The sequence below is a fragment of the Delphinapterus leucas genome, chromosome 11 (genome assembly GCF_059928025.1).
Source record: "Delphinapterus leucas isolate spDelLeu-1000000601 "Yukka" chromosome 11, BTC_Dleu_Yukka2, whole genome shotgun sequence".
In the NCBI taxonomy this organism is placed as follows: Eukaryota; Metazoa; Chordata; class Mammalia; order Artiodactyla; family Monodontidae; genus Delphinapterus; species Delphinapterus leucas.
In genome coordinates, this window is record NC_143139.1 from 37,948,418 (window position 1) to 37,971,407 (window position 22,990).

At 36.5% G+C, this 22,990-nt stretch overlaps 1 protein-coding gene across 9 annotated transcripts in view; it reads right to left on the minus strand.

The window, feature by feature from the left end:
- The window catches only part of RPAP3 (RNA polymerase II associated protein 3), a 102,666-nt gene that overhangs the window by 68,440 nt on the left and 11,236 nt on the right, over positions 1-22,990 (minus strand). For 5 of the 9 annotated variants that reach the window (XR_016394914.1, XR_016394911.1, XR_016394912.1 and 2 more), the window contains 8 exons: positions 20,869-20,990; positions 20,067-20,137; positions 18,793-18,918; positions 17,133-17,260; positions 7,087-7,208; positions 5,686-5,756; positions 5,468-5,569; positions 422-660 (listed from right to left, as the gene is read on the minus strand). Coding sequence is in view for 4 of the 9 variants with exons in the window: in XM_089920616.1 (XP_089776742.1) it covers positions 4,218-4,223; positions 5,468-5,569; positions 5,686-5,756; positions 7,087-7,208; positions 17,133-17,260; positions 18,793-18,918; positions 20,067-20,137; positions 20,869-20,990 (748 nt within the window). In the remaining 5 variants the exon portion in view is untranslated. The other 4 variants (XM_089920616.1, XM_089920615.1, XM_089920617.1 and 1 more) reach the window with 4 other exon arrangements.

A 22,990-nucleotide genomic window follows, 5' to 3' on the forward strand; every position in this document is an offset into this window, starting at 1 on the left:
TAAATAAGCAACAAGGACCTACTGTATAGCACGGGGAACTCTACTCACTATTCTGTGATAATCTATATTGAGAAAGAATCTAAAAAAGAATGAATATATGTATATGTGTAACTGAATCACTTTGCTGTACACCTGAAACTAACACAGCATTGTAAATCAACTATACTCCAATAAAATTAAAATATATTTTTTTAAAAAGATACTTTCTCTTATTTCTAAAGTCCTCAGTGTGGTAAAGGAATAGTGATCATTCCTTCAGCAAAACCTCTCTTACAGTTAAAAGAAAAACTACAATGTAAAGCTGGATAGTTCAAAAAACTATGTGGATGAGTACAAACCAGAAGTCTCATGAGCAATATCTATTTTCTAGCGGGATTACTGCCATTCTAGATGACTATCAGATAAAAGTATTTCTACTCACTGCAGAGCTGAAGTATCACTGATTTCTTCTATTTTCAATACTTTTGCTTTGGGGATATCACTTGTGGGCAAAAGGTCATCTTGGCTTGAGTTCTTCTTACTTGTGCCAGTGGTTGCTGTTACCTTTGCTGGATTAATAGGATTACGCTCTGGAGCAGCAGCAGTAGTAATGCTATCTGGCACATCAACAGTCTGTATCAAATTACCAGTTTCTTCAATAATAAGCTTCTTGAGTGGTTTCTAAAACAATTAAAATCAATTCTTTGCATTAACATACAAAGGTTTCCTATTTTAGGGACACAAATTAAAAGGTTACAGTGTTTTTACAGCCAATATCCCAGTTGTAAGTAAATTCAATTTGGAGTCATACTGCCAGACTACTACCATATGTAGGTCTAAATGGGGGAAAGAAGATGCATATATAAATAATTACAAGGCAATGGAATACGCATTATAAAAGGTACAGGTACAAAGTGCTAAAAGAACAGAGGAAGGAAGATAAAAATTGACATCGGGGGGCTTCACAGAAAAAGTACCCAGGAATGGCAGTGTTGAAGGGTATGGCATGGTCAGTGGAAAGGTGAGAAGTCCAGTAGGGCTGGTGCAAGGGGAGGAAAGGTGGAGACAAAGCCTGAAATGCTGCTTAAAGGCAGCTTATAAAGGGACTTGTGTGCTGTATCAAGGAGTTTGAAGTTTATCCTAGAGGCAACAAAGCCAAGAAAAAAAATATGACCAAGTGACATCAGTATTGTGGGCTGAAGGCAAGTAGAACAAGGCCAGGCAATAACCTGCATTCTGTATGAAAGAAAAGATCCTGCATGCCGCAACGAAGATCCTGCAACTAAGATCTGATGCAGCCAAATAAGTAAATAAATAAATATTTTTAAAAAACAAAAACAAAAACCTAACTGCATCCTCTAACTGCTGGATAAAACCAGCCTAGAATTAAAGATTTGCCAAATAATTTACACAAAGTTGGTAAGTACCTGACCACAATAATGGTTTTTAATTTATTAAAATAAATAGCATTCACTATTTATTTCAATCACAGGAGATGGCAAATATTTTCAATTTCTTCCTAAGTTTACATGTAATACTCTTTGCTTTTTAATAAAAGACGTTCTTCAGTATACTCTAAGTTTTCATTCCAACTCTACAGTTGAATTTTAAATCAGAAAGCTGTAAATATAAAAACTTTTGACATATATACTAAACTCAGTGTTAAATCCAGGCATTCCATTAGCATAACTAAGAAAAGACCTAATGGTAACAACTGAGTGTTACTAGATAAATGCACATAAATAAAAAAAACTATTAGAAGTCTGTTAACAGAATCCCGTTAAGGTTCTATCTTTAAGGATAATCATGTTAATCTAAGGCCTTTGCTTTGCTGATAACTATCAACACCAATAGTTTTCTATCAAGATATTGACCAAGAATGGATACGTGTTAGTGTTAAAAAATAGTGTTAAAAAAAAAAAAATAGTGTTAAAGAAGAGACTATAAAAAAATAGACTATAACCACTGAATTGTATCAATGCAGTTCCATTTAAAACCAAATCCTTTCATTGACAACAGAGGTGTAAACATGATCCTAGTTAATGAATTTCCTAACAGATGATCTCTTTCAGGGTAGACCCGTGGCTACTGAGAGCTGCTCAATGCTACTGATGACTGGGAGGGATGAGGGGATGACAGTATGCTGGTAACAGGAGTGAAACACAGAAGATACCACTACAGGGCTTCCCTGGTGGCGCAGTGGTTGCCGATGCAGGGGACACGGGTTCGTGCCCCGGTCCAGGAAGATCCCACATGCCGCGGAGCGGCTGGGCCCATGAGCCATGGTCACTGAGACTGCGCATCCGGAGCCTGTGCCCCGCAACGGGAGAGGCCACAACAGTGAGAGGCCCGCGTACCGCAAAAAAAAAAAAAAAAAAAGATACCACTACAGTTGAAAGATGTAAGAAAATATGAAAGGATCAATTCATCTGTTCTTAAATTAAGATTTAGAAGCATACATTTTATTTAACTCTATATTATACCATTTCAAGAAAAAGAAAAGAGAAATAAGAATAAACAGAGGGCTTCCCTGGTGGCGCAGTGGTTAAGAATCCGCCTGCCAATGTGGGGGACATGGGTTTGAGCCCTGGTCCGGGAAGATCCCACATGCTGCGGAGCAACTAAGCCCATGCGCCACAACTACTGAGCCTGCACTCTAGAGCCCGCGAGCCACAACTACTGAGCCCACGAGCGGCAACTACCGAAACCCACGCACCTAGAGCCGGTGCTCCACAACAAGAGAAGCCACGGCAATGAGGCGCCCGCGCACCGCAACAAAGAGTAGCCCCCGCTTGCCACAACTAGAGAAAGCCTGCGTGCAGCAACAAAGACCCAACACAGCCAAAAATAAATAAAATTATTTTTTTAAAAAAAGAATAAACAGAAAAGGAGAAAGAGACAAAGGAGACCAAGCAGAAAGGTGAATTTTTGATATGGGGAAACAGGAAAATGAAAAAAATAAAATATTTTAGTGGAGACCAAGAGATCAGGACAAGCTCTCATTTACTACCATCCTACCTAGGAACCCCAGGCCCAGCTGACCTACATTACTGCTCTCCTACAGTCTCTCTATAGAAGATATATTAAGAGTACTCCCCGCTGCAAACCCTCAAGCACAGGACACCCCAACCGAGCCTCTCGCTCGAATAAAGTAACCCCAGGACTCTTTTTTCTCCACCTCCTGGGCTTTCCGTTCTTTCCTGACCACTTTCCTCAGTGTCCAGGTGGCCTCACACATATATGACTGAAAAGGAAATTAACATTTGTTTTACGTGAAACTGCCTTAGCATTATTGGACATTATTTCCTTTGATCTCAACTAACCTGTGAGTTATTCTCAACTTAAGTAGAAAAAGTAAGAATCACATAGGGTTCACACTCGCCTAAAATTTTAAAGCTTATGAAATGGGGCTCAAATCAACTCAAAAGCATCATACCAAACTGCACCTACTATTTTTTAAATAATGCCCATTTTTTTAAATGGAGACCTATTACAAAAATAAATAGCAATTTTTTTCCCCTTCCCACTAAGATAATGATTTTGTTTCTGTTGGATCAGTTACAAAATGGTTTACCCCACATCTCTCAATTCATGGAAGTGTTCTGTTTTGAGATCCAGCCACAAAAGATTCAAATTTATGTTGCATTTTCACAACTATTAACATAAACTGATTTTTAAACTGAGGGAGAAGAGTACCCAACAGATTTATAAAAGCTGTTTAGGGTATACTGGCCATGGGACATTCTTCCATACACAGATATCTGATTTACCACAAGGTAACGTCTTTATAATTATGGACAGCAAAAGTCTGACAAAGGCTTTGTTTTTACCTTTTGAATTAACTTCTGTGACAAAGTTTTACAAAGAGATAAAAGTTTAAATCACATTGGATTAAACATTTAATCACCTTTATTGTTAAGAATAGAATAATACCAAGTGAATATGATGTATGAAAATGAACATGATATATGAAAATGTATGAAAGCAACTAAGATTTATGCCTGGCACATGAAACAATTATTATCTCAGAAAATTCAAGAATAAAGTCAAAATAAGAACCCAAGAAAAATATTAAACAAAGAATTCCTCTATCTCTTACTAACTTGAACTATGAGCTTGGCAAAACACAAAACTTTCTTTGCCTCACCTTCTTCCTTTGTAAAAGGAGGATAAAAATATCAGCTCCGACTTCCTTGTAAAATTGTTATTTCTCTCAAAGCATCATCCATGCATAACAGTTACTTCTAGGGTGTAGGGAGATCATGATCAGTGAGGGGCACACAGGGAGATTTTTGGAGGCTGATACCTTTCAATTTTTTGACCTGGTTGGTGGTTTCATAGATGTTCACTTTATTCTTTAAATCTTAATCTGTTCTGTGTACTTTTCTATATGCATTTTATCTTTCATAATTTCTATATACAATACCATGTAAATGTTAGAAATTACCATAGAGTCACACACTATATAGATATATATATAAACAAAACAAACCACTGAATTTTACCAGCTACTCCTTCTGTTCCAATATCGCAGGAAAAAACTGGCTTTGTTGGATTTAATGAAAAACAGTATGGCATACCAAAAACAATGCGCAGTGTATATTCTTAAGAATAGCTCTGCCTATACAGGCAGTACCGTGGAGATATTGCAGGTTCAGTCACAGACCACCACAATAAAGTGGATATTGCAAAAAAGCAAGTCACATAAATCTTCTGGTTTCTCAATGCATATAAAAGTTATGTTTACACTATACTGTACTGTTTGAAGTGTGTAATAGCATTATGTCTTAAAAAAACGTACATACCTTAATTAAAAAATACTTGCTAACCATCATCTGAGCCTTCAGCAAGTCTTTTTGCAATAGTAACAAAGATCACTGATCACAGATCACCATAACAAATATGATAGTAATGAAAAAGTTTGAAATATTGCAAAAATTGCCAAAATGTGACACAAAGACACGAAGTAAGAAAATGCTATTGGAAAAATGGCGCTGATAGACTTGCTCAGCACAGAGTTGCCACAAACCTTCAATCTGTAAAAAATGCAGTATCTGCAAAGTGCAATAAAACAAGGTATGCCTGTACTAGATTTCTGCCAAAGTGCTAACTTTAGATCAAACCCCACAGAAGATGCAAGACTACTGTAATAAAATCCCAATCTCAAATAATAGTAATAGAAATATTTAATTACAAAATGTAAAACAGCTCCAAATTCCTTTAAAGCCAGAAAATATGTAGAAATATTTAGTGTTAAATTAGAAGTCGCTTTAAAAAGTTACCCCAGAACTTTAAACAGCTCAATTTTCCCCAATTTGATTATGCCAATATTCCTAAGAAGTATTTTTTAAAGATTCTAAAAATGGCTCTTGGAAGAGATTTCAACATCTCTTTTCAGAGTCTACTAACTCAACATTTGTTTTCAGCTCTTATTAATAGAACACTGATATTTAAATAGCAAGGGAAAAAATTAAAGGGCTTTACTTACAGTTGATCCAAGATGAGGTGGATTATCAATGGGTTTTATCACATTTTGCCTTTGAGTAGAATCAAGAAAGACATCATCCCAGTGTCCTTTCTCAATTAATTCCTTGAAAATAAATTTGTAATCATGACTATCAAAATATGCTCAAGTTAATCACGCAACAAATAAATGTGTTTATGCTTCAGAAAATAAGACCATATTTTGGTGGAAAGAATGCATACCTTTTTAATTTTGGAAAGTTCAGTCACTGCCTGCTTATTTCCAGGTTCCAGAAGTAAAACAGTTTCAAAATCTAAAATGAATTTTTAAGAAATATAATAAATTAGTGAAAATACTTTATGGAGTTCAAGAAATTATATATTTAGTTACTAACCCCATATTTATCTCAAGAAGTTTTACTCAGGATGCTAGGAAACTGGTGAGCAGTAATAAGAACTAACATTTACCAACTGCTATTCTAGTTGCTTTATATGAATTCTCATGTAACCATGACTACAACTCCACTTTACAGTGAAACAACTGAGGCCTTGATCTAGAGGTCATCTAACTTACCAAAACTCACACTGTTAACAAATGACAGGGTAATCACCAAACATAAGACAGAATCTAAGAGAATCCCAGATAACGGAATATTATTAAGCTTTAAAAAGGAATCAAAGTCTGATATATCTACAACATGGATGAGCCTTAGAGACGTGCTAAGTGAAACAAGCCAGACACGAAAGGACAACTGCTGTATGATTCTACTCACATGAGGTACTAGAATAGTTAAATGCAGAGACAGAAAGTAGAATGTTGATTACCAGGGGCTGGAGGAAGGGGGCATGGAGAGTTATTGTCAAAAGGGTAGAATGCTCAGAATGGAATGATGGAAAAGTTCTGGCGATGTGTAATGCTGATGGCTGAACAACAATGTGAGTGTACTCAATGCCACCGAACTGTACACTTAAAAATGGTGAAAACAGCCAATTTTATGTTATGTCTATTTTACCATAATAAAAAAATGCATGGGCTACAGCTGAAGCCAGACTTAAACTGCCAGATTTAAATGAACATTCAAAACACAAAGGCTGAAAACCAATTATGTAAGTATTGATGTGTCAAGAAGTTAGAAAACCAGCAAATTAAGCCAAAAGACAGATGAAGGAAGGAAATAAAAAGCAGAAATATGTAAAACAGAAAACACACAAGAGAAGTAAGTTGGTTCTTCAAAATAACTAACAGAATAAATACATAAAAGATCATGAAAAAATAAGAATAACTAGTATCAAGAAAAAAAGCGGGGGCATCACTACAGTCTCATATTATCCTCTACCTCCTGGTTGCTGACTCCCTTTTCATTCTTGCCTTTTTCTTGCTTTTTTCCTTCTCACCTATAATTCGAATCTTTCATTAATTTTGGTCAGATTGTACTGTATGCTATTAAAAGATAACCAGGTCCACTATGGAAGCTGAATTCCTTCAAATCTCTACAAACGTATTCATGATCTAAACTGTGAAAGAAAATGTACTTTTCTAGGTTCTGTATCCTTGAAACATGGGAAGGCTATGCAAATCTCTGCTTCTACAACAGGAGTGTCAACAGGAAGAGTGAGGGCCGGGTGTTATAAAAATAGTCTTACCTTGTTTGGCCTCATTAAGCTTTCCCAAAAATGTTCTTGCAGTTCCCCTTCTGGCAAAGGCTTTAGAATATGAGCCATCTAATAAAATAGCTTGTGTGCAGTCTTTTTCAGCCTCTTCATACCTATTAAACATGATAAAACGACCAAGTGGAAAAATGTAGCTTACAGCAAACTTCATATAAACTGAGTTTCTAATACAAAAATATACATATAATTTCAATTACCAGCTCCCAAATCTGTGTTTGAGGGAAAAGACTAATTTTTAAATTTTTTATTCTCACCAAATTTTGGAATCATCTGGTGAGGAGAGAGAAGGTATCAGATTAAGGGAAAGTCAGGAATGAGTCTGCTGGAAGGATGAAATTAATGATGATAAAATATGAGTAGAGCAGACAAAAGAACACCACTGCTGGCAGTGTACCTCCCCTCCAACTCTCAGTATGTACAGGTGCTATAATAAAAATTATAACTGGCATTAAATCTCCAAACTTCATTAATATTTACCCACAGTACACATCACCTAAGGAAAACAGCACACCAGAACTCAGGATCCATTATATACGTGAAAGCATACCATCTACTACTTTTCATAAATTCTACTCAGTCATGCAACCAGCAATTAATTCAGTCTGAGTACTGCTTTATGACAACAAAAAGCTAAGAAAAGCTAAAAGAAAACCAAGCAATAGAAAAAACCTGAGACCCTCATATATATTAAAATGACATTAATGAATTATTGTGAATTTATTTGGCATAATAATGGTATTGTGGTTATGTATGAAACATCCTTTAGGGATGAAATCTCATAATGTCTCTGATTTGCTTTACAATAATTCGGGGGGAAAACACCTGAAACAGATATGACAAAAAAGGTATGGCTAGTGAACACTAGATGACTTGGTACATAGAGTTTATTACGAAAAGTTTCATAATAACAAATATTTTTTTAAAAAAGAATCTTCTGTGATCACATTCTTCCCAAGGCCTAAGTGAATGCCATTCTACCTTCAAAACAAGACCTAGGGTGAAAAAGATTAAACACCTCTGAATTCTTTAATTCACTTTTCAGCAAGAGAAAGAACATGTTTGTGTGTGTTCGTGTCCACGCCCCAACCAGTATATTTTCTACTTGACTGATTATATCATTCTCCCATTCAAGATACTGCATGGTCCCCACATTTTTTACAATAAAGTCTGCAGAGCACGAAGTTGGGGGCTTGCATGACGCTCCAGCCTTATCTCTGCCACTGCCCCTGCATACCAGCCACCATATGGACCACTTGTCCCTTCCAGAGGTACCATGGAATTTCCCACTCCTGTGCCTGTGAACCTGCACGAGGACACTCGACCTGTTTTTTCACCTCACTAATCATACTATCCCTTTAGATCTCGGTTCAGGTCAAACTCCTGTTTGAAAGAGTTGCTCTTTTCCTTGTTCCTCATCTAGTCTGTAATATCTGACAGCAGTCACTATGTAGCAGAGAAAACTTCTGATATTAACTGAATCTAAAAGACACACTAGAAAAAGATACAAATAAGAGTCACATAGGGAGACCTTCAAGATGGCGGAAGAGTAAGACGTGGAGATCACCTTCCTCCCCACAAATACATCAGAAATACATCTACATGTGGAACAACCCCTACAGAACACCTACTGAATGCTGGCAGAAGACCTCAGATCACCCAAAAGGCAAGAAACTCCCCACGTACCTGGGTAGGGTGAAAGAAAAAACAGAGACAAAAGAATAGGGACGGCACCTGCACCTCTGGGAGGGAGCTGTGAAGGAGGAAAAGTTTCCACACACTAGGAAGCCCTTTCACTGGTGGAGATGGGGGGTGGCGGGGGGAAGCTTCGGAGCCACGGAGGAGAGCGCAGCCACAGGGGTGTGGAGGGCAAAGCAAAGAGATTCCCGCACAGAGGATCGGTGCCGACCAGCACTCACCAGCCCGAGAGGCTTGTCTGCTCACCTGCCGGGGCGGGCAGGGGCTGGGAGCTGAGGCTCAGGCTTCGGTCGGAGCGCAGGGAAAGGACAGGGGTTGGCGGCATGAACACAGCCTGAGGGGTCAGTGTGCCACAGCTAGACGGGAGGGAATCCGGGAAAAAGTCTGGACCTGCCTAAGAGGCAAGAGACTATGCTTTCAGGATGCGCGAGGAGAGGGGATTCAGAGCACTGCCTAAACGAGCTCCAGAGACAGGCACGAGCCGTGGCTATCAGCGTGGACCCCAGAGACGGGCATGGGATGCTGAGGCTGCTACTGCAGCCACCAAAGAAGCCTGTGTGCAAGCATAGGTCACTATCCACACCGCCCCTCCCAGGAACCTGTGCAGCCACCACTGCCAGGGTCCCGTGATCCAGGGACAACTTTCCCAGGGGAACGCACACGGCGCACCTCAGGCTGTTGAAACGTCCCGCTGGCCTCTGCCGCCGCAGGCTCACCCCGCATCCGTACCCCTCCCTCCCCCCGGCCTGAGTGAGCCAGAGTCCCCTAATCAGCGGCTCCTTTAACCCCGTCCTGTCTAAGCTAAGAACAGACGCCCTCAGGTGACCTACACGCAGAGGCGGGGCCAAATCCAAAGCTGAACACCGTAGCTGTGCGAACAAAGAAGAGAAAGGGAAATCTCTCCCAGCAGCCTCAGGAGCGGCAGATTAAATCTCCACAATCAACTTGATGTACCCTGTATCTGTGGAATACCTGAATAGACAACGAATCATCCCAAATTCAGGAGGTGGACTTTGGGAGCAACGATATATTTTTTTCCTTTTTCTCTTTTTGTGAGTGTGTATGAGCACGCTTCTGTGTGTGATTTTGTCTGCACAGCTTTGCTTTTACCATTTGTTCTAGGGTTCTGTCTGTCCGTTAATTTGGGGGGTTTTTTTTGTATAGTTTTTAGTATTTGTTATCATTGGTGGATTTGTTTTTTGGTTTGGTTGCTCTCTTCTTTTTCTTTTCATATTACTTTTTAATTTTTTTATTTTAATAACTTTATTTTATTTCTTTTTTTTCCTCTCTCGTTTTTTCTCCCTTTTCTTCTGAGCCATGTGCCTGACAGGGTCTTGCTGCTCCAGCCAGGTGTCAGGCCTGTGCCTCTGAGGTGGGAGAGCCAAGTTCAGGACACTGGTCCACCAGAGACCTCTCAGATCCACGTAATATCAAACGGCGAAAGCTCTCCCAGGGATCTCCATCTCAACGTTAAGACCCAGCTCCACTCAACGACCAGCAAGCTACAGTGCTGGACACCCTATGCCAAACAACTAGCAAGACAGGAACACAACCCCACCCATTAGCAGAGAGGCTGCCTAAAATCATAATAAGGTCACAAACACCCCAAAACACACCACCGGACACGGACCTGCCCATGAGAAAGACAAGATCCAGCCTCATCCACCAAAACACAGGCACTAGTCCCCTCCACCAGGAAGCCTACACAAGCCACTGAACCAACGTTAGCCACTTCGGGAAGACACTAAAAAACAACAGAAACTACAAACCTGCAGTCTGCAAAAAGGAGACCCCAAACACAGTAAGTTAAGCAAAATGAGAAGACGGAGAAACACACAGCAGCTGAAGGAGCAAGATAAAAACCCACCAGACCTAACAAATGAAGAGGAAATAGGCAGTCTACCTGAAAAAGAATTCAGAGTAATGATAGTAAAGATGATCCAAAATCTTGGAAATAGAATGGAGAAAATACAAGAAACGTTTAACAAGGACCTAGAAGAAATAAAGAGTAAACAAACAATGATGAACAACACAATAAATGAAATTAAAAATTCTCTAAAAGAAATCAATAGCAGAAAAACTGAGGCAGAAGAACGGATAAGTGACCTGGAAGATAAAATAGTGGAAATAACTACTGCAGAGCAGAATAAAGAAAAAAGAATGAAAAGAATGGATGACAGTCTCAGAGACCTCTGGAACAACATTAAATGCACCAACATTCAAATTATAGGGGTCCCAGAAGAAGAAGAGAAAAAGAAAGGGACTTAGAAAATATTTGAAGAGATTATAGTTGAAAACTTCCCTAATATGGGAAAGAAAATAGTCAACCAACGCCACGAAGCACAGTGAGTCCCATACAGGATAAACCCTAGGAGAAACACACCAAGACACATGTTAATCACAGTATCAAAAATTAAATACAAAGAAAAAATATTTAAAGCAGCAAGGGAAACACAACAAATAACATATAAGAGAATCCCCATAAGGTTAACAGCTGATCTTTCAGCAGAAACTCTGCAAGCCAGAATGGAGTGGCAGGACATACTTAAAGTGATGAAAGGCAAAAACCTACAACCAAGATTACTCTACCCAGCAAGGATCTCATCCAGATTCAATGGAGAAATCAAAAGCTTTACAGACAAGCAAAAGCTAAGAGAATTCAGCACCACCAAACCAGCTTTACAACAAAGGCTAAAGGAACTTCTCTAGGCAAGAAACACAAGAGAAGGAAAAGACCTACAATAACAAACCCAAAACAATTAAGAAAATGGTAATAGGGACATACATATTGATAATTACCTTAAATGTAAATGGATTAAATGCCCCAACGAAAAGACATAGACTGGCTGAATGGATACAAAAACAAAACCCATATATATGCTGTCTACAAGAGACCCACTTCAGAACTAGGGACACATACAAAGTGAAAGTGAGGGGAAGGAAAAAAGATATTCCATGCAAATGGAAATCAAAAGAAAGCTGGAGTAGCAATTCTCATATCAGACAAAATAGACTTTAAAATAAAGACTATTACAAGAGACAAAGAAGGACACTACATAATGATCAAGGGCTCAATCCAAGAAGAAGATATAACAATTGTAAGTATTTATGCACCCAACATAGGAGCACCTCAATACATAAGGCAAATGCTAACAGCCATAAAGGGGGAAATCGACAGTAACACAATCATAGTAGGGAACTTTAACACCTCATTTACACCAATGGACAGATCATCCAAACAGAAAATAAATAAGGAAACACAAGCTTTAAATGATATATTAAACAAGATGGGCTTAATTGATATTTATAGGACATTTCATCCAAAAACAACAGAATACACTTTCTTCTCAAGTGTTCATGGAACATTCTCCAGGATAGATCATATCCTGGGTCACAAATCAACTCTTGATAAATTTAAGAAAATTGAAATTGCATCAAGTATGTTTTCCAACCACAATGCTATGAGACTAGGTATCAGTTACAGGAAAAAATCTGTAAAAAATACAAGCTCATGGAGGCTAAACAATATGCTACTTAATAAGCAAGAGATCACTGAAGAAATCAAAGAGGAAATCAAAAAATACCTAGAAACAAATGACAATGAAAACATGATGACCCAAAACCAATGGGATGCAGCAAAAGCAGTTCTAAGAGGGAAGTTTATAGCAATACAATCCTACCTCAAGAAACAAGAAACGTCTCAAATAAATAACCTAATCTTACACCTAAAGCAATTAAAGAAAAAAGAACAAAAAAACCCCAAAGTTAACAAGAGGAAAGAAATCATAAAGATCAGATCAGAAATAAATGAAACAGAAATGAAGGAAACAATAGCAAAGATCAATAAAACTAAAACCTGGTTCTTTGAGAAGATAAATAAAATTGATAAACCATTAGCCAGACTCATCAAGAACAAAAGGGAGAAGACTCAAATCGACAGAATTAGAAATGAAAAAGGAGAAGTAACAACTGACACTGCAGAAATACAAAGGATCACGAGAGACTATTACAAGCAACTATATGCGAATAAAATGGACAACCTGGAAGAAATGAACAAATTCTTAGAAAGGCACAACCTTCCAAGACTGAACCAGGAAGAAATAGAATATATAAACAGACCAAAAACAAGCACTGAAATTGAGACTGTGATTAAAAATCTTCCAGCAAATAAAAGCCCAGGACCAGATGACTTCACAGGCAAATTCTATCAAACATTTAGAGAAGAGCTAACACCTATCCTTCTCAAACACTTCCAGACAAAACCAGAAAAAGATGTCTCAAAGAAAGAAAACTACAGGCCAACAGCACTGATGAACATAGATGCAAAAATCCTCAACAGAATACTAGCAAATGGAATCCAACAGCACATTAAAAGGATCATACACCATGATCAGGTGGGGTTTATCCTAGGAATGCAAGGATTCTTCAATGTATGCAAATCAATCAACGTGATACAGCATATTAACAAACTGAAGAATAAAAACCATAAGATCATCTCATTAGATGCAGAAAAAGCTTTCAACACAATTCAACACCCACTTATGATAAAAACCCTCCAGAAAGTAGGCATAGAGGGAACTTATCTCAACATAATAAAGGCCATATATGACAAACCGACAGCCAACATTGTTCTCAATGGTGAAAAACTGAAACCATTTCCACTAAGATCAGTAACAAGGCAAGGCTGCCCATTCTCACCACTATTATTCAACATAGTTGTGGAAGTTTTAGCCACAGCAGTCAGAGAAGAAAAAGAAATAAAAGGAATCCAAATCAGAAAAGAAGAAGCAAAGCTGTCACTGTCTGCAGATGACATGATACTATACATAGAGAATCCTAAAGATGCTACCGGAAAACTACGAGAGCTGATCAATGAATTTGGTAAAGTAGCAGGATACAAAATTAATGCACAGAAATCTCTTGCATTCCTATAAACTAATGATGAAAAGTCAGAAAGAGAAATTAACACTCCCATTGACCACAGCAACAAAAGAATAAAATACCTAGGAATACACCTACCTAAGGAGACAAAAGACCTGTATGCAAAAAACTATAAGACACTGATGAAAGAAAATAAAGATACAAACAGATGGAGAGATATACCATGTTCTTGGATTGGAATAATCAACACTGTGAAAATGACTATACTACCCAAAGCAATCTACAGATTCAATGCAATCCCTATCAAACTACCAGTAGCATTTTTCACAGAACTAGAACAAAAAATTTCACAATTTGTATGCAAACACAAAAGACCCCGAATAACCAAAGCAATCTTGAGAAAGAAAAACAGAGCTGGAGGAATCAGGCTCCCTGACTTCAGACTATACTACAAAGCTACAGTATCAAGACAGTATGGTACTGGCCACAAAAACTGAAATATAGATCAATGGAACAGGCTAGAAAGCCCAGAGATAAACCCACGCACATATGGTCACCTTATTTTTGATAAAGGAGGCAAGGATATACAATGGAGAAAAGACAGCCTCTTCAATAAGTGGTGCTGGGAAAACTGGACAGCTACATGTAAAAGAATGAAATCAGAACACTCCCTAACACCATACACAAAAATAAACTCAAAATGGATTAAAGACCTAAATGTAAGGCCAGACACTATAAAACTCTTAGAGGAAAACATTGGCAGAACACCCTATGACATAAATCACAGCAAGATCCTTTTTGACTCACCTCCTAGAGAAATGGAAATAAAAACAAAAATAAACAAATGGGACCTAATGAAACTTCAAAGCTTTTGCGCAGCAAAGGAAACCATAAACAAGACCAAAAGACAACCCTCAGAATGGGAGAAAATATTTGCAAATGAAGCAACTGACAAAGGATTAATTTCCAAAATATACAAGCAGCTCATACAGCTCAATATCAAAAAAACAAACAACCCAATCTGCAAATGGGCAGAAGACCTAAATAGACATTTCTCCAAAGAAGGTATACAGACTGCCAACAAACACATGAAAGGATGCTCAACATCATTAATCATTAGAGAAATGCAAATCAAAACTACAATGAGGTATCATCTCGCACCAGTCAGAACGGCCATCATCAAAAAAATCTACAAACAATACATGCTGGAGAACGTGTGGAGAAAAGGGAACCCTCTTGCACTGTTGGTGGGAATGTAAATTGATACAGCCACTATGGAGAACAGTATGGAGGTTCCTTAAAAAACTACAAATAGAACTACCATATGACCGAGCAATCCCACTACTGGGCATATACCCTGAGAAAACCATAATTCAAAAAGTCATGTACCAAAATGTTCACTGCAGCTCTATTTACAATAGCCAGGACATGGAAGCAACCTAAGTGTCCATCGACAGATGAATGGATAAAGAAGATGTGGCACATATATACAATGGAGTACTACTCAGCCATAAAAAGAAACGAAATTGAGTTATTTGTAGTGAGGTGGATGGACCTAGAGTCTGTCATACAGAGTGAAGTAAGTCAGAAAGAGAAAAACACATACCGTATGCTAATACACATACATGGAATCTAAAAAAATCAAAATGGTTACGAAGAACATAGGGGCAGGACAGGAATAAAGACGCAGATGTAGACAACGGACTTGAGGACACCGGGAGGGGGAGAGGTAAGCTGGGACGAAGTGAGAGTGGCATGGACATGTATATACTACCAAATGTAAAATAGATAGCTAGTGGGAAGCAGCTGCATAGCACAGGGAGATCAGCTCAGTGCTTTGTGACCACCTAGAGGGGTGGGATAGGGAGGACGGGAGGGAGACTCAAGAGGGAGGAGATATGGAGACATATGTATATGTATAGCTGATTCACTTTGTTATAAGGCAGAAACTAATGCACCATTGTAAAGCAATTATACTCCACTAAAGGTGTTTAAAAAAGTCACATAATAGTTCCTTCAAATTAAAAAATACTGTTAACTTGTCATAATATACTTAGGTGGTTATCAACTAAAGCAATAAAACACAATAAATTAGAGCTCTCATAAATGTAAATATAATCACCTATTAGAAGGTATTATTCTTGGCACTAGTCAAACCTAAAAATGCAGACCTTACAATTTTTAAATCATGTGCAATTCTGGAATAGCAAAATTCAAAATTTTCCTAAGTTAGTAAGATATGCAATGATCTTTACTCTGACTAATCAAAATAATACACTTCTAATGTATCTATTAATTTCAATGAGGTTAAATATACAATCACAATTTTCTTATATGATAGAGGTTCCTATCCTGAGATCCTGTGAGATATCTGAAAACTTGGATGGGAAAAATACTGTACCCTTATTTTCATTAACTTTTAAAGGAAATGCAGCTTTCCTTTCAATTACAAGTGTAGATAACAAACCACAGTAGTAAAAACAGTACCTATGACTTTGTCACCAATAAAAATCAGTTATTTTCATATCACATTACATACTGGTTGATCAATATGTGGAAGATGTGTCAAAGAACCCCCAAATTCTAGTGGCTTTATTCAAACTTTCACAATAATATGTCTTTAAAAAAATTTTTTAACTTTAACTTGCCTGTATTTTTATTTGTTTTTAACTTGCCTGTATTTTAAACATAGTTTCTCATTTTGTACTATGTTCATTTTTAAAAGTATGTACACCAATGTGTCACAAATTTTAATATTTTTAAAACTCTATTTCAACATAGTTGATTTCCTTTGTAACCCTAAATGTATCATTATGCAGTTAAAAATATTATCTTGAGAAAGGTGCACCACGCAGCCAAAGTGGTCTACGGCACCAAAATAGTTTAGAATCCTTACTTATAATATTTATAGGAATTTTTAATTCTGTAACTAGTGTGTAAAGTATTATTACAACAGATTCAAAGACATAGTTTCTGTCATCAGATATTATCCTGCTGACTGTCCAACATGGAGCCCTTGAGTGCATCCAGAAATATGTGGTTAGTATCACAGGACCAAGTTTTAGTTGTATATGTAATCAATCAGCAGTTTCAATGACAGCAATTCCCTTTTGTTATATATGTATACACTTCCAGATAAGATTCTGCCCAAAGGGTTCTGAGGTTAAAAATAACTTTCAAATCACTAATTCAGAATAACATAAAGAAATTAAAGAAGTGTTAAACTGTGTAATGCCAGAGCATTAAAACTGGAAAAATATTTTAGAGCTAACTTTTACTGAATATGTACTATGACACACATACACACTCTCTCTCTCTCTCTCTCTAACTTTAATGCTTAGAAGTAAATGAATTAAATTTAAATTTATTATTTAGCTAATATGACAATTTATGGTAAATTTCATTTTTCATCTTGAAAAGAATTAAAAGTAACCAATACTTACTTCTGAATCTTCAGATAGGCCATTGCTCTGTTAGCTGGAAGAAGGGCATTAGCGCCATCTGCTGCTATCCCTCGAGTATAGCATTCGATTGCTCTTTCATATTTCCCCTCTTTGAAAAATGCATTCCCCTGTCATTTTGGAAAGAAGTATGGAGAAGAATAAAAAAGAAAATGCAAAAAAAAAAAAGTTAGTTGAATTCAAATCTTTAGCAACACTTCAAGTATACCCATCATTATTATATCAATAATTAAACTATATTTTAATTGCTAAAATTACATGATACATGTTTTAGAATCTGTTAGTTTGGATTGCTTTCATAATGGTGTTAATCTCTTTTGAGTACTAAAAAAAAAGTATGCTACTTGCGGCATTAACCATTATTTTATTAATTAAGATTGGACAAAGCTTAAATTAAAAACACATTTTAATAAATATAAGCCCAGGGGCTTCCCTGGTGGCGCAGTGGTTGAGAGTCCACTTGCCGATGCAGGGGACACGGGTTCGTGCCCCGGTCTGGGAAGATCCCACATGCCGTGGAGCAACTAAGCCCAGGTGCCACAACTACTGAGCCTGCACTCTAGAGCCCGTGAGCCACAACTACTGAAGCCCATGCGCCAGAACTACTGAAGCCCATGTGCCTAGAGCCCGTGCTCTGCAACAAGAGAAGCCACCACAATGAGAAGCCTGGGCACCACAACGCAGAGTAGCTGCCACTCACGGCAACTAGAGAAAGCCCGCGCGCAGCAACGAAGACCAACATAGCCAAAAAATAAATAAGTAAATAGGATTTTATAAATAAATATAGGCCCGAATATTATACTCTTTAGTAATATTAGAATCTGTACAGGGAATTCCCTGGCGGTCCAGTGGTTAGGACTCCACGCTCTCACTGCTGAGGGTCTTGGTTCAAACCCTGGTCAGGGAACTAAGATCCCACAAGCCACAAGACACAGCCAAAAAAAATAGAATCTCTACAGAAGAATTTCAAAACTCAAATAATTTTTGTGAAAGAACAGAGTATCAGACTGTACAGCTGACTCTTCAGTAACATTAATATGCCTAAACATAGGATAAATTAAACTGTATTGGAATGTGTATACTAGAGTTCACTAACATTTATTTCTAATCAGAATCAGATATATCACAATCAATAATCATTCCATAAGTATTTGTTGTGGGTCCATGAAAGGCTATAATATGTTAAATTAAATCTCAACTCAGGATTTCTAAAGAAATTTTTATCAGAAATAGTTCAGTGGGAGTTAATGAAAAATAAGTAAGAATGAATTGTAATTTATTTGTATGTTAAATTTATAACCACAATATGTAAATATATGTTAAAATGCTCAAAAGTAATTTGTTTCCTAAACTTAAATACTTTTTTAATATTATGTATTAAGTCATCAATTACTCAAAGTTTTAATTAGTAGGTCCCAGTATATATACAGTATATATACTGTATATATTAGTATATACAGTATATATACTGTATATATTAGTATATACAGTATATATACTAATATATTTTAGTATATTTAAGTTTCAGTTTCTACTGAAGAAGAATTTTAATATAATATTAGGAAAGACAGAAACTTAACTGATACACAAAAAGCTAAGAGTAAGCTCAGAGAAACATATATTTGTTGGAATCCTGGATTACCCGATCTTTCTCTGAAATGGCCTGCTGTTTATTCTGTTGCTCTTCAATTTGTTTTTTCTCTCCTTCAGCTGACTTAGTCATTGTATCAGCTTCCTCTGGATATGAGTTTTCTTTAGAAGTTAAAGCCTAGGAGACACAGCAGTCAGCTAAAATAAAACAAGTAATGGAAGACGCATACATATTTGACTTTAAAACAATAAATTATTCAAATATATTAGAATTCCTGCCACATTTCAAATAATTAAAATAATATTTACGCCAATTTAAAATCTTTCTACTTACTAAAATAAAAAGCAAAGAAATTTAATGTGCATCTTATTCCAATTAAAATAAGTAATATTCACTAAAGACAGTTGTTCATTTATTCAACAAATATTTATCGAATTTCTACACTGTTCTAGGAACAATTTTCAAAAATAAAGAAGGTAATTGAGACCACATCACCAAATTTCTCAAATTTAATATTCATAGTCAAGAGGGAAGACATATGGGAACATATGTATATGTATAACTGATTCACTTTATTATAAAGCAGAAACTAACACACCATTGTAAAGCAATTATACCCCAATAAAGATGTTTAAAAAAAAAAAAAAAATTCATAGTCATTATTTGACCTAGGACAAAACACGAAAATATACAATACAGTTCACAATTATAATCAAGTTGATATATCTACCAACAGATTTTATGTGCAATAAGTAATGGCAATATTTAAAGGCAGACTTTCCCCAATCATTGTCACTTTTTTATCAAAGTTTCAACAGATGGTAAAATAATTATAACTGATTCAACAGCAAAGTAAAAGGAATATGTAACTGTTCAGTATCATTTGACAGCAAATTTTACATTTAAGTACCTATTTTCTTACTGTTAAAAAATTAGTATTATTTTTGCTATATAGACCATAAAGATGGAGCAACTTTAAAACTATACAAAATCAAAGAAATATGCAAAAGTACAAAAATCAAAGCACAAGCCAAATAAGAAAAATCAGTGAGATTAAAAAAAAATGATTCTAACATCTAGGAAAAAGTGAAGCAGCAGTAGTTCTAAATATCTCAGGCAACTTTTTAAGATAATAACTAATTAAGAATCTTTAAATACCATTATACCACCTCTAGCTTACAAATTTGTTTAGTAAAAATCTCTATAGTACAAAGAATTAAAAGTAGAAAAATGTCTATGTTACATAGTACAAAGTCTATGCAAAAACCTTTACTTTATCAAATAAAAGTAATAAGTAATGTACTTAATTTAAATAACCAGTTTACCTGATTAATTTTCCTGAGTTCATTTGTAGCTTCAAAGTTATTGGGTTCCAGTTCTAATACTTTTTCATAATCTGGGTAAAACAGAAGATAAAGAATATTTGAAAGACATATGAGATTAAAAAACCGGTATAGAACAACAATCATTTGCTTACATGTGACAAATAGGTAAGTATCCTGTAGCAAAATTAAGAGGAACTAAGAAACACTAACATTATGCCACTGGACTTCCTCCATTCCCCCAGGACAGACAAAACCCTGACAGAATCCTTGTGACAGATCACCTCCTTCTACCAGCCCCGGGGAGAATACTTGCTATCATAAGTTATACTTCATAAAACCAAGAAGGAGCACAATCTTTCAGACATCAGCGTCATTCAGATTTTGTGATTTGTACTATGCAAACCTATTTTATGGAATAATGGAAGGCTTAGAATTTACAAATAAATAAAAATGTGTTAAGGCTTTACATGCATTACTTCTAGCCTCATAATAGCCAACAAGATGTTTTAATCCCTATTTTACAGATGAGAAATTGAAAATCAGAGAAGATACGTAACCTTCTCCTGGTCACACAGCTCATGGTCAAATGAGAATTTGAACCAAAGTCTAATTGGTGGCAAATAACATGCTCTTTTCCCAAAATATCAAGACACATTTTAAATTGCAAAAATGAGTTTTATTCAATAATAGACAGAGCTCTGAAGGTAGTAACTGTCATTCTCTATTATTCTTCGTATAGCATCAGTTAAATTAAAATTTTAAATAATTTTTTAGATATGGATGACTTGGAAAATATTAATACCTTTTTTGGCATCCTCTAATTTTTGCAAAGCAAATCGAGCAGCACCTCGTCTTGCATAAGCCTTTGTATAACTTCTATTCAAGGCAATTGCTAAATTACAATCAGACTCAGCAACAGCAAATCTGCAATTTAAAAAAAAAAAAAAATCATCTGTTAAACCAAAACTTCAAAAAATTTGTTTCTGAAATCTCTGAAAAGGGAATTTACTTCCCAATTGAAGGCATGTTTCCCATCTCCTTTTAGTGAAGCCCACTAAAATCAATAATTCCTGATGGTGAGACTTGAGCACTACTCCCTTTAAAGCAAAGAACAAAAATGCCCACTATCACTGCTTTTTCTCAGTACTGTGCTAGAGGTTCTGGCCAATGTAGTTCCGTAAGAAAGAAATAACAGCCAAAAGAACTGTAAAGGAAGGAACAAAACTGACATTCTTAGATGATATGATGGTCTATCAAGAAAACTCAAAAACAATCTGGAGACATTGTTAGAAATAATGAAAGTTTAGCAAGGTGGCTACTCTACTAGAGATCAGCAACAAAAAACTGATAAATCTAACAAAAGATGTACAAGATCCATATGCAGAAAATTACAAGACTGTCTTCAAAGACATCAAAGAAGTAGAGCAATTTCACATTCATCTATAAGACACAAAAACACAACAATATAATTCTCTCCAAACTGATCTATAAATCCAATGCAATTGTAATCAAAAGTTTTCAAGGAATTTGACAAGATGATTCTAAAATTTATACTGACAAGTAAAAGTTCAAAAATACCCAACATTCCTAAAGAATAATAAGGTAGGAGAATGCCCTATACTAAATACCAAGACATTATAATTATAATGCTATAATAATTAAAGACAGTGTGGAATGGTTATAGTAATGGGCAACAGATCAATGTAAAGAATAGAGAGATGAAAAAGAGATCCGTGCAAACCTGACATATGACAACAGTGGAACTGCAGATTCATGGGGAAAGCATGGATATTCAACAAACAGGTCTGAAACAACTGGGATATTCATGTGAAAAGATATGAAACTGGGATTCTACCTTCAGCATATATAAAAAGACTTAAGCGTGAAAAGTAAAACTTTTAGGAGTAAATATAGGAGACTGTTACGAACTCAGGGAAGGAAACTACTTTAACAAATCATATTTTTCAAAGTGCCAACATTTTACAAAAATCAATAAATGAAATACATTAAAATTTCTGGGACTTCCCTGGCAGTCTGTAGTTGAGACTCTGAGCTCCCAATGCAGGGGGCACAGGTTCAATCCCTGGTTGGGGAACTAAGATCCCACATGCCACATGGTGGGGTCGAAAAAATAATAATAATAATATATTTTTAAAAAATAAAATTAGGTGGCGCAGTGGTTGAGAGTCCACCTGCCGATGCAGGGGACACAGGTTCGTGCCCCGGTCTGGGAAGATCCCACATCTTCCCAGATCTCTGCCCTAGCGGAGCGGCTAGGCCCGTGAGCCATGGCCGCTGAGCCTGTGCATCCAGAGCCTGTGCTCCGCACCGGGAGAGGCCACAGCAGTGAGAGGCCCGCGAACCGAAAATAAATAAATAAATAAATAAATAAATAAATAAATAAAAATAATAATAAAAATAAAAAATTATATTAAATTAAAAATTTCTGCTCACCAAGACTCCATAAAAAAAGGAAGACCAACTACAAATTGAGACAAGATAATTATTATAAATAAACACTAAAGAATTAGTATCTAGAATAAAGAACTCTTAAAAATCAACAGCAAAACAGCCTAACAGAAAAATGGTCAAAAGATAAAACAGACATTTCACAGAAAAAAAGTAAATAAGTGGTGAATAAACATATAAGAAGACGCTCAACCTCATTAGAAATTGGGGAAATGCAAGTTAAGGCCACAGTGAATTACCATTTTACACCCCCTAGACTGAAAACAATTCAGAAGCCCAATTATACCCGTGTTGGTAAAGATACGGAACATTCACTCTTATACACTGCTAACAGGAATGTTACAACTCCCCTTGCAGCAACTGGTTACCACCATTTAAAGTTGAACCTGTGCACATCCTATGACCCAGCACCAAGAAATAGGTACAAGAGTGTTCACAGTATCACTGTTGTTAAA